Below are 13,292 nucleotides of genomic sequence, written 5' to 3'. Positions count from 1 at the left end.
GTATTGTAATTAAGATCTCCTTGATGCAAAACTAGGATTGTGAGGAACTTTTCCATTTTTCTTCGCCTAAAGAACTTTCACAACCAGAGATGCAGAAAATGATTTTTTTTTTTAAATCAGCCAGTTTTGCACTTTAAAAATACATCCCAACTATCCTTAAGACTCACGTTTTAACAGCGTGGGTCATAACCTACAACCCTCATTTCTGTGGCACTCACTACAACCCATCTAACAATGCTGCGTGCATTTTCCACTCCAATATTGTATTTTTATGTTCCTATAGTTATGATTTTGCATCTCAGCCACATCACTTTCCTGATTTGCATCTCCGCTGCTATACATTACGTAACCCAGTTTTGATTATCATCGATTGCTGTGCTCTGTTGCTATTCAGGGCTTGGTCAACACTTAAAAAATACCCAAAATAAAGTTGTTGTTTTTTTGTTTGTGTTAAATGTTGGATTCATTTCATGGATAATTAAAAGTGTGGATTATTAGAGTTGACACTAATTCTTTTAATAGGGCAGATATTAGTTGACCAGGAACAAAGACGATTGGAGGGTAAGTTTGGCTGGACTGGTGGTGTGCCTTTTGGGCTGTACTTGTAGGGGTAGGAGAGTCTGCATGGTTTACAGATTAGGTTGGAGTGTGGGCGGGTTGGGATGAACGTGCATTCTGGATTCTACTTGTCGCAGATTGAGTAAGATTGGGGCAGATTGGCTCATACTGTGTGGGGGTAGCGTCCGACTCGCTGGGGCTGAAGGGTTGGATAAATCTGGCAGCTGGTGTGTATGGCATGTGGATTGTATTTGTTCTGGGGTTGGCTTGGCTTGAAGTGTGGCTGGAGTAGGTTGCTGTATTGACGGGTACTCTAGTTCTCTACCGAAGCATTACCTTTCAGTTTCTTCGAGGGCAGGGCCGGAGCTCCCTGTTCTTATAATGATGGGCTGATAGTCATGGTTTCTTTAATGCTTTGGGATGCCCTCTAGGAAATCACTACCTTGAATTATTTCTTGAAAATTGCAAAAAGGTTTTTCATTTTTATAAAGGAAGTAAAAATAACGAAGTGGTTGGTTCTGAGAAAATGTTTTCACTGTAAAATTAAATTTCAAAGAAAACATTAACAGAAGGCCATTATATGTAGTACGTAGGTACGAGGAAGATGATGTTCAGACTCCAACAAAATGGTCTCTAAATTGCAAACAGATATATTCAGTTTTCGGGTATGAAATCTAATTTTGTTTAAAAAATGTAAGGCTGTTGAAGGGGAATGTAGGTTAATGGCAGAATGAAACAGCTTGTTCATAGTTGTGGAAATGTCAGACTAGAGTGATCGTGAGCGTTTTCTTAATTTATAAAACTAACCAACGTAACATTTTAAAACTGTTTTGGCGCATTTATTCTCAGATTGGAAAGTACTGAAAACTCTTCACAGAAAAAAACAAGATGAGACATTACACACAGTTTCAGCTGTTGAGTGCTTACATTCTTTTTGAAAAGCCACAGTGTTTGTACTGCTAACTGGGACCTGTTATTTTTAAGCCGGCGGGTAATCCCTGATCGTGTGGGTCAACTAGCTTTAGTGCTAAGTAACACAAGAACCACTCAGTGACTCCTCAGTTAATTCACTTGGTGTAAAACAAGTAATTTTATGTAAGCCCTAAACAAGTAAGATAGGAACGATATGAAATTTACTTGCATACATTTTCACACAGTGAAGGAATTCATGGACCAAGACAGGAGAACAGTAAAGTGAGTATAAAATTCAAACTATAATGACCTAGGTGTCACAATTGGGGGAGGTATGTGAAATATTGAATTAAAATGTCTGCTTAGACCTCCTGTCAACTTCTGTATTTCTGTGATACAAAGTTGCAGTACCAATACTTTAGCTATTGGGGAAGGATTCAAAGTGGAAGTAAATGACTACATAGGTTTTGCTGCTGAAAGCTTGTAAGGCCCATGGAAGTTTATATATCCACATCAACTGAGTCATAGATTTTAGATTTGGTGCTGCAGGAAGCTAGAGGCATTGAAGTAGGCATAGATAACTTTGGATCCTTGTGCACCTGGTCATTCTGTATAGCTCTTTTCAGGTGCCAGCATCCCACATGGCCAAGCCCTAGATGCCTCTGGCTTTCTTGATCAAACTAATTGTTTTAAATGTGTTAGCGACATCCATTGGGCTTTTCTGGCAGTAGTTTCTGCTTTAGCAGAGTTTGCATTACATTTTTTTGAAACAGACCCAAAATAGGATTTCTGAAGTGCAAAGTGGTTTTAGCTGTAGCTGCCTACGAAGCAGCTTTAATATGTGATGATCTCTTCTACCTTCCGCCTGGCGCTTTGGTACAAGATAAATCTTAGGTTGTAAACAAAGCTCACGGTGACTGATCCATCTCATTAATAGCTGAGAATGTACACTTTAAATGCCCGCTGTTCCATCCTCCATTTGGGGGATCTGTCAGTTTGATCCACACTTTAAATTCTTCCTTAGACATGGGCCGACTTGGCTCCTTCCCACAGTGGCTTTTTATAGTCAAGTTCTCCTTGTGGTAATTGCCTCTATTCTGCATAACAACATACCACTGACTGCATTGGAACTCCAGGGGGAAACTCCAAACTTCATTGATCTTCGGAGATGCAGCTGTAACATACCTTTTTTGCTAAACAAACTTGAAAAATACACTGTGTGATAGTCCAAACTTGGTCCACCACTCATATTGATTGTTTCTTTTTTGGAATGTATTTGTTTCTTACTCTAGTCTTTTATCTTTGTGTCTGTACTTTTCTGACCAGGATGTTCACAGCCATAATGCCCATGGTAGCAGCTGGTTTGATTCCAGACGATCCCACATTGCAGCCAATCAGAAGACTTGTTTCCCTTGTAGGCACTTTCTTTCTTTTTTAGTTTGCCTTTTTAAGTTTGGCTTTCCTTGCATGACTCGTGTGTGTAGTAAAGCAGCAGTACTACAGTATCAGCAACTTTTTGAGGAGTAACATTTTCCCATAATTCCTATTAATTCCCCATATAATTTCCCATATAAATTTTGATTTTTTTTATTTATTCAGTTAGAACACATCACGCGGTGGCCGATATTACTTGGATGCTTGCTGTCCAGTAGTGTCCTGTCAGCACTTAAGGCTAAAACTGGGTGCTTGGCAAAATAAAAATTGCACACCTTTTTATTAGAAAGTATTGTACAAATGTATAAAAAATGCAAGATTTTGCAAATATTAAAATCATTTTTTTCTGGATGCATCTAGTAGTACTGTTGCTTTAATATTTGCAGTTGGTTGCATTCCGATTGGCTGCCTGTGGGATCTTTTAATCACAGTACGGGGTCACATCTGTCAATCGGAATGACCAATGGGCATATTAACCTTATGAGTTAGTTCATCCCTGAGCCTTTACGGCTTCATTTGCAAGCACTTTTGTTCTGTAATCAAGCTAATACACCTGCCTTGAATACGTATTTTTTAACAAGAGAAAAAAAAAACAATTCCATAACCAGCTATGTTTGTGTGTTAGTGTGCAGTTACTGTTTGCTAATCCTGCACTTTGCATCCTCTTGTGGTGTATATCATTGTATGTATCTTGTCCAGAAAGAGTTGTTTATAATGAAGATATTCTGCACAAAAGGCCAAAATCAAATTCTTACAATAACGAAAAAACACTTCTTGCCTTTTTACCATGTGGTGCTTTTTATTGGTCATTTGCGTAATCTATTTGTACTTTCCATTGTGAGACCTATTCGACACGTTTGTGTTTCTCCAATTTAAATTCTATATATTATATCAGATATAATATTGGCTATTGCAAGAAATTAAGTGGGCACACCTGTCCTGTAGAACAGTTGTTTTATGTTTATTAAAGATCCCCAACAAATCATTGGTTATGGTGGGAACATTTAGAGACTTTCAGTCTAAGGAGGGCAATTTGAAATGTTCCAGTCTTCCATTGCTTTCTTCTGTCTAAATTCAACCACATAATGCACATTTCAGGGAACTAGTAGTTCAGTCCTTTTAAACATCATTGAATAAATGATAATTCTAAGCATCAGGATGACTTGTAGAAAATGAACGATGCATGTGGTCACTCTGAATAACTAATTAACATAATATATAATGATATACACATAAGAATTTTGACAGTTGATGTGAATTATTTATGTGATATATTATTTCTATAGTATAGAAAAATGTGTTGCATATGTTTGACATTAATACACCAAATTCAAATGACTTGAACAAAATTGCTTTATGCTGATAAAAGGTCCTGATATTTTTTTGGGGTCTCTTACATTCTAATCTCTATAATTCCTTGAGGTTTATGAGCAAATACATCTCCAATGAGAAGATTACAAAAAACTGTGTAGACCATTACACCCCCATATGAATGGCATCCACTCGCAAGACGCACTGAGTGAGATAATAAATAGTTGTTGCCATCCTATGCTAGATGTGCAGTGGCTTGTCCAAGTTCAGTGATTGAAGTGATGGAGGGCCTCACATGTTGGCTGGACAAGCTCGTGAAAGCAGTCCCATTCACTAATAACTTAAATGAAGGCACCACCAGGTTCTCTGGAATGTGAAGCTTGTTTTGGCAGCAAAAAAAGACAGTCCCAGACGGGTGCTCGTCTTGAACCAACCATAATCGGTGATTCAGAGGATGACGATGATCTTATTGTTGGCTAGAGGGCTCAATATACATTTTTTTACATGACTATGGGTATCCAATTGGTTGGTAAAATAAACATAAAATTGCACTCCTGCTGGGCAGCAATGCTCATCCTCTCATTCATGCAGACCTTTAAAGCCCTCTGATGTTTGAAGTTGGGGCATTATTTAAGATATTCCATGGCTCTCACTGGGGTACAGTACATTCACCCTACCTGTGGTGGCATTCCTTGGGACAGTCTAATAACTAGATGAGGTGAACAGTGTCTATTGAGTCTGTATGGGAGACCATCCACCTGAGCCTTTACAAATACAGAGACACCTTGGTCAACAAGAGTTGTTTTCAAGGCTTTAAGCAGCTAAAGGCCTTGGATTAATGAGGGGTGACCTATTGTCACTTTATTTTAGCCATCTGGACTGGGAACAGTACTGTACTGACGCGCCATGTGTTGCTCACTTACTCTGTTGTTTAAAGGCCAGGCCTCTTTTGACACTGTGCCATTTTCAATCATTACTGATCTGCTGCAGAGATGGTGAGTGGGTTCTCATCCCCTATTATGGGGGACTGGGGACTGCTGATCTAAGATTGTACTATTGGGCCAGCCACTTAATACCTGTAAATGACTGGCTATTCGCCAGGTGGCACAACCCCTCCATAACATTAGAGCTTTGCGCCCTTGAACACCAGGGGATCCTCAACCTACTTTATGGTTCCAGTACACCCACAAACCTCCCACCTGCAACACAGACCATTGTCGGCTGGGAAATGGTTCAAGCATACAATCTTGCTGGAGGGCTTCTGGAACTGGATAATAGTGGTGTATCCAGGCTTTGGGACTTCTGACAGGGCACTGCCATGTGCACATTTCATATCTCGCTGACATGTATGAAATACGCAAGACACAATTATATCTATATCTACAGCTGCGTCATGCACTTGAGGCTTCCCTCGATCCTACACAAACCTTTCTGCAACACATCCCTCTTGAGACACATATTGCAGACGTACAGGTGGGCAAGAAAAGTATTTCTATCTTATACTGCATGCTGGTGAATAAAATCCAGAGTATGAGGACTTTGAAGGAGGGGTCGGGGTGACGTGGGGCCCCTGAAAGAAGAAGATTAGGTGGAGGCCAGAATGGCCCCTAGGACGCTGGCAATTTCTTAAATGGTGACTGATCCAGTTACAATACCTGCACCATGTTTATTTTAGCCCCACAAGGCTCTACAAAATTAATAATGACCTAGACCCACAGTGTTTGAGATGTTACCAATCCTTAGGACTCTTTTTTCACACTATATGGGAATGTCCTATCAAACAGCTGTACTGGTGAACAGTTTGTTCCACAATATCACTTGTAGTGGGCAGGTCAGTAAACCAGGACCCAAAGGTGATGCTACTTGGGTTAATGGACGAGTAGGGTGGAGGGAGTCAATACACAAAGATTTTCGTTGTCACAGGCTTCATTATTACAAAGATGGACCTTGCACGTCATTGGCGCAAGAAGTCCTGATAGCTAAATGGAATCATGGACTGGAATATTATGCTGTGGCAGAAAAACCCCATATATAGGCCCTGTTGCAGCCCTGAGAAGCACCAAAAGATCTGGAGGAATGGGGGGGGGCTTATACGGATGGGCTTATTGTGTGTAGTTAATGTGTGCCCTGAGGACCTAGGTTCTATGCTTGATAACTGTGAAACAAGGTTTATTTGTGTTGTACATGTCTTAAAATCCAATAAAAGGTGTTTAAAAAAGAGCTGTGAGTCGACCAGGGTAGCCCAGAGGAGTTTGGCCTCGAGGTTTGTCAAGATACAGATGGGTCCTATCTTGCCTTCAGATAACCCCCCTGATCTAGAACGCCCCCGAGGAGCAAAACAGCTCGTGAGCCTCCCCCTGCAGAGTGAGAACCAGGGATTGTGAATGTTGGATGTCTTCTCAACAGAAAGTCTCCCACACACACAAGGACATTGTCATTTCAGTCGATGGAGTCACACGTCAGCCAGCAAACCAGCTGTTTGCTTGTGGTCAGTGATATACCATCCACCTGCCCATCCTGAGAAGACACTACTCCTGTCGGTTTAGACATGCCCCTCTCGCATGGCCTAAAGGTCTGTCAAACAACTGTGTATGTATTAGTGCTGAAGTGGCATTCATCACATCATTTGCTCACTTTGTTTGCAGTCCAACGAAAATTGTGTTTCTAACTAGATAAAATGGTTATGGCCCATACTTTATATTATTATTTGTTGACACCTGGTAATTGAGCAGAGATAGTCGTAGCTTTCTTTGTTCTGCGAGTTGCAACAAACTTTAAATGTTAATGCTCTGTTTCGGACTATGCTTCCTGGTGTTTGGGACCTGGACAAACTACTAAAGTAGAACTTCTTGCAATGTGTAGGGTTGCTACTCACCATCAGTTGTATAGTTCAGTAGTAACGTCTCTTCCATGTTAATTATAGTCTGATAGTTGATTATAACACAGGCACAAAGGCACTACTTTTTATGAAATATTACCCTATTGGTTTTATGTGCCAGGCCCTTTGGAATAAAGTTTGTAAATCTTTTTTATACATGTTGAAAACAAAAATGAGTTATTAAAATTGCCATTTTACATAATTTTTATTTTAGGGTTTGATCATTGAAAGCAAAAACATGACCGGTTTTGAGTGTAGATTGTTTCCCTTAGTAAGTTTTCTTTTTCTTTTTTTCTTTTTATTATATTTTTAAAAATCTGCTTTGCCGTTCACTTCAGTGGCCACAATTTCTGGAGTCCTTTAAAACATCAGCTTAATATCAGAGTTGCAGGAATACAAAATTGGGGGATCTATTTATAAAAATAGGTTTACTGTTTGTGGCCTGGATGGTTCCTGCAGACACTATCCAGTCATTCAAATATAATGACCTGCAGTCCACAACAATGGTTGAAATTTAACACAATTCATATGTTTGCTGAAAGTTGGAAAGTAGGCTTTGTGCTTTAAAAAGTATTTATGGTATGCTGCACAAGGCCTCTTCTTGGATTTTCTGCACAAGGCCCCTTCTTTTCAGCTTCCATCCCATAAGAGGACACCAGCCATGAAATGTTGTGAAGTTTAAACTTTTCTGAATGGTCACTTTTCAAGTGCAGGTGCACACTGAAGAACTAACCCTAGCAGTTTTGGATAAGTTGGAAGCCTATATTCCAGACCTCTGTGGTGGGGATCTCAGTGCTGAAGTTTCTGGCCTGTAGAGGCATTTTATTAATTGTCACACATTTGTTGGTTTTGAAAATATGAATGGTGTCAAAAAATAAATGTTGCATTGACGATTGGAATCGTGGAAGAGATAGGAAATCTATGTTGACCCATCTCCAAGCAGCATATAGAAACTAATGTTGTTGTAGGGGTCTGAGTTTCACACAGGGAATGAGCCCGCTGTACCAGTGAAATCGAGTGTTCCTAAATGCGGGTGCATTTTTTATAGATGTTAGTGAGAGGTGAATGCTTAAGTGTGGGGGTCTTATCCATTGCATAGCTGATCATCAGCAAGTGCTTGTTTTTCACAACTCACCTTAACGCGAACTCCAGTTGACTAAATTTAAAGCAAATTTCGGGTGCTGGTGAAGACACCACTAACCACCATCAAAAAATGCTGCCCAACAAAATAAATCCTCACTGTCTGAATATTTGTAAGCTAGAGCTTATTATAATATGTTTGAAGTGTTGGCAGAACTGCGATTGAGAGCCCTACAATCTCTACATCACCCTTCCACGTCCATAAGCATGTCTAGTGAAGTCTTTAGGATGTCTTATGTTTAGTGTTGAGGGTAGAAAGGATGACCTGTTGCAGGTTTTAAACATATTTCCCTAGTCCCATTCAGTAAGCACTCTCCTGTAAAACTTTGCTAGCGTTTGTATTAGTCCCTCGTTGAATAAAAGGAGAAGCTTTTCTAACTCTGGAAGCTGATGTGGGCTAGTAGATGAAGTGGAAGAAGATTTAACAAGACACGTACATTGTATACATTATATGTTCATTTGTATTGTGTAGTTGTTGAGTGGCCGGGTGCCTTCAAGGGCAGTGGGTCACTGTATTAGTTTGTAATACACTGCATGACAATAGTTTTGCATCCACTACATCGACTTCACTACTATAGTACTGTAAATATAATCGCTCTTGTTAATTGTGCTTGTATTTACCTCTGAAAGCAAGGATGGGTGGTGTTAAGAAAAGTAAATATCTACTTGCCTTACACTGTAGTCCTTTGTTGAGGATTCAGTATTCTTGTAGATCAGTATTAACAACTCTCAGTATTAACATACAAACGCCTTGAATACTACACTGTAAAACAACTTCCATGATGCAGTGCATTAATTCGCCAATTATTTCTTTTTTAAAGATTTAGTTTCTTCTCTCGAGATAAAAAGCGCACATCGACAACTCACAAAAACGTCCACTTTGAAGAATCCTTTGGCGCCTGGGATGAATATAACAGAGAAAATTACTACACAGAGCAAGGGCAAGAGGCATTGCAAGACCTGTAACTTGAGTTGCTGCCTGGAACTCTCATTGCTTTTGGACTACAAAATATCTTTATTTGCTACCTACTTCAGAATGGTTATATATTTCAAGAGAAAAGACATTTATATATGAGCTGCTTACATGTTCATGGGCAGAAGAGAACAATGTTCTGATCATCTTTTATACATGGATGCACTGGGATGAGTCCCAGTTTTATAGACCTATATATATATATATAATTATATCAACATTAGTCTTTGGCATCCTAGCAATACTTTTATGTAATTCAAGCTTATTTAAAATACTAGAAAAGTGTGCTAATGAGAAAAGGGAAGCCATGAGCTATTCCAGCTCAAGGTTAGCTCTTGTGCAGTTTTGCTAAAAAAGCACTTGTGTTATTATTATTATTTTTTTCAGCTGCAAGTTTGTAATTAGTACCTTGTGCAAAAGGCTTTTTAAATCTTCCAGTGCCCAAAGCCAGAAGTTGCACAATGATGATATTACCCACTTCCCAGTGTTGCACTTGAAATGGACATCGATGCTATGAATGAAGTCCTGGCGCCTAATAGATTTCCGTCTGGAGACTGCAAAAACGAAGAATTGCAAAGGACCTAGAGGCAAATTTGAAATCAGTTCATTTGTTCATACCAGCAAATTCCTAATCACCGGAAACTGCACAAAAGATGAGATGGAGGAAATGTATGTGGAAAAAGTACTATGTGATGAAAACATTGTTTATGAGGGAAATAACCTATTTTCGAGATTTGTATAGATTTTTATAACCAATTAACTCCATGTTTTTCTGAAAAAGCATGACATTCTTAAAGTGAATGATACAAAAATAATAATTTGCCTACTTTTATAGTGCTTTTATTAAAACATGTTAATTGTGTTTGGACTCCAGGAAATCCTGGATTCACTCTCTGCCATTCATATAGGATGGAATCAACGACAGTACAAATTCTTCCTTGGTTAAACAGACCTTTGTTTTCTTGGCCTTTCTAAGCTGCATGAAGCACTTTAAAAGTAACTTAAAATGTTTTGCTATTGTAAAAAATAATTGATGTTTTTTAAAAGATACGTTGTATAAAAGTGCTCTGCAAGGAGATGTTTCTTCTAACTGTTTCATGACAATATCTCAGGCAGTAATATTTACAGCAACTAATTTCTTCCCCTTAAAAATGCATCTGCATCTCTACAGGTTCTTGTGAGGGCTTTGTTTTATGACACATAAGTTTGCAGTGGTTTTGCTTTTTGAAATTTGTAACATGGAAACTTAAACAGTTTGACATGGGGTGTGAATTCCATAGGTAATTCTGATTTTTCTGAAAATGACTGATTGCAACTTTATTTACTTCTGTGTATGAGCTCCGTTTTATTGTTGTTAAATCAAGAGAATTTGTTATTGCTCTTACATTTATGCACAAGAACTTAGTATCACATCATAAAATCTGTACTTTTTTAAAGTAATACTCCTGTTAACCTCTGCAAATCTTAGGAATTTCATGTTTCTATTATAACCGTTTGGTGACCTGTGTTTTTAAACACAAGAAACTTTGCCAGAACGGTTGTGCACTTCTGAAAGCCAGGTTGATTTCCGTGTTGGCTGGGATAATCATTGGAAACCTTTTTTTTTTTTTTTTATTGGATCCACCTCTGTTGCCACTATCACAGACATTACATTGTTCTTGAGTGAATTAATGGGTAAGTTAGTAAACCATTTTATGAGTGGGTGTGTACCTTGTTTCAGCTGTAGAATGCAAACAGTCTCTTTCTAATGGGGTAGAGCGACAATTACTGGAATTTGAAGGCCTTTAGGTTGATCATTCTAAAGAAGGGTGAATTGAACTGTAAAATGAGATATCCCAATTGATGGATCAGTCTTTTCTAAAGTAATAGAGTTTTGTGTTAGGGAAAGGGCACAAACTCATTCATAAGCCTGTTTTTTACACCTGCTTTAATTTTAGATGGGTGTAGAATCAGAGAACCTGTTTAGAATTAAAGGACCTAAGAGACAGAATCTAGCATTTTACTCCTGCCAATAGAAAATTGTAAAATAGGCCAGTATGTCAAAACTCAGCAGTACGTTTAGGTTTAGGGTTGGTTGGCACATAGTTGTTCCTGGACTAGGCATATCTTCTGACCATTGCGAAGGCAGAAAACACCCACAAAGTCTTTCTGTGAAGAGAAAGAAGGAAACAATTATGGTGCATTTGTACCTAAAAATTTAACTTACTGATTTTCCAACAGGTGAAAATCTGTTTGGTTATTTTAGGCATTTGACGTGGTAATGTGCATACCAAAAAAAAAAAAAAGCAAATCGTAGCATGCAATTTAGGGTTTATAGATTTCCGTATAACAGCTAAATTCTTTGTGATGCAGGCCTCAAGGGAGCCTGTGTACACTGCAACATTTGGACATAGGTTAACCTGTGATTACTTGTTTGGGAACGTCTTATTCTTTGGCTAAGTAAATTTGCTGAGTTTGGGTACGAAAGGCAGCATGCCCATATGTGGAGTTCACTGTTTGAGGCATCGCGTCTTGGAGGGCAGCAGCGCCACAAGGTGCCGGATAAGAAGAAATAATTAACAGGGCAAATGGCTCCTAAAATTCAACATTTAGAGGAATAAATATTTCCAGGTTTCTTCCCTTCAGCATCGTGGGAACTGTTCTTTAAATGTGAGCGTTCTTTGTGGAATGAAATAAAACTAAAATGTTGATTTTTCCAATAAATTACTTTGTGAAGTCATCATTTTATTAATAGTACAGAGGTGGGAGTAGTGCCCCTACACAGCCACCCTCAGAACTATTGTTTGTGTTTAATATTTTATTTATTTATTTGCTACTACTCACAGAAGGTTTTCTTTTTGTTTTTGTAACCTGCATGTCCTGAATGTTGGTCCCAAAGGTTCTTGGTCTATGAGTCCATATTAGAGCAAAAACAGCTAGTTTGCCTACTTCTGCAACTACACAGAGCCACATGTGATGCAGTTTCTGTCCGAACACTCCTGGCTGGTTAGTTTGTTTTTGGTTGGGAGTGAAGGGTGGGGAGGAGAGATACATTATTTCAAGCATCAACATTAAACTCCCTTTTTGTCATTTGATGACACCCACTTATTTTCAGATCCAATTGTGTGGATTACCTTTCACTCAGTAAGCCAGTTTCAGCTCCTTACTATTGTACAATGAACATCTTTTTCTAAACGTTTATGCTGTGCATTTTAGATTGTGTGATGTCCCTAGTGGAAAAACAATCATGAAATCACTTGTATCTGGGAGGGCCTACCTTCTTGATCTCGCCTAAGTATTAGCATCATGAGTACGGAATCTCTTGTACAAAGTGCATCTTCCAAAGGGATTATGAATGTCTATTTCACTATATTTATAGTGCCTAAATCGTGTAGATAGTGTAGATACTGGTGCACATGGTGAGAGTGCCTTGGAATTTTGCCATTAGGAAATCTACGATCTTGGTTAATAAAATGAGAACATTTCAAATTTGTGTTTGAATTACGTTGTCTTTACTCATTTTACAGCTGTTTTTGTAAAATGTATTTCATTGCTATCTTCATTTGTCAATATGAGCTACAATGATGTGCGCTTTTGGTGCATTGAGACATACAAGTGCTGTTTGTTCATGGTCATAAACATTGATGAAAGACTTGACTTGCAGCTCTGTTTTGTACCACTTGGAGTTTTTATTGCTTAACCGTTTGTCGTGGAAACGGAGGAAAACTTTGGAAAGCGTAATGGTTCCATCATTGGCTCTGGGTGACAAGATATCAAGGAACCTGTACGACGACATGGTACCTTCCATTTCCACCTAATAGTCAATCTACCCCATACCTCACTTGGTGGATGTTTCTAATAACTAGTCAGTGCCCCTTTGTCACTTGTGCCATTGTCATCAACCCCTGAAGCCTCTTTTTACATGCATACAGTGCCCACCCAAAGATACAAAAACCCAACTTTTTCAAACAATAGTTTCCCCCAAATGTAAAAAAAAAAAAAAACTGATTCCATCCAGACAACTTTAAACAATCCAAACGCATTAGCGAAATAAAGGATATACTTGTGAGTCAAAATCTGATTTTATTCTGAAATACCCTCCGAAAT

The 13,292-nt window shown here is 38.7% G+C and overlaps 1 protein-coding gene across 2 annotated transcripts in view; it reads left to right on the top strand.

Annotated features, from left to right (window-relative positions):
• RILPL1 (Rab interacting lysosomal protein like 1) overlaps positions 1–12,678 on the top strand; it is a 97,694-nt gene extending 85,016 nt beyond the window's left edge. The window contains exons 7-8 of one of the 2 annotated variants that reach the window (XM_069215004.1): positions 2,797–2,884; positions 9,055–12,678. In XM_069215004.1, coding sequence (XP_069071105.1) covers positions 2,797–2,884; positions 9,055–9,060 — 94 coding nt within the window. In that variant the 3' untranslated portion in view covers positions 9,061–12,678. The remainder of the gene's footprint in view (positions 1–2,796; positions 2,885–9,054) is intronic. The other variant, XM_069215005.1, reaches the window with a different exon arrangement.
• The last annotated feature ends 614 nt before the right edge of the window (positions 12,679–13,292 follow it).

The sequence above is a fragment of the Pleurodeles waltl genome, chromosome 11 (assembly GCF_031143425.1).
Source record: "Pleurodeles waltl isolate 20211129_DDA chromosome 11, aPleWal1.hap1.20221129, whole genome shotgun sequence".
Classification (NCBI taxonomy): domain Eukaryota; kingdom Metazoa; phylum Chordata; class Amphibia; order Caudata; family Salamandridae; genus Pleurodeles; species Pleurodeles waltl.
The sequence above is the reverse complement of the archived record's forward strand: the minus strand, read 5'-3'. Positions and strand labels throughout refer to the sequence as shown.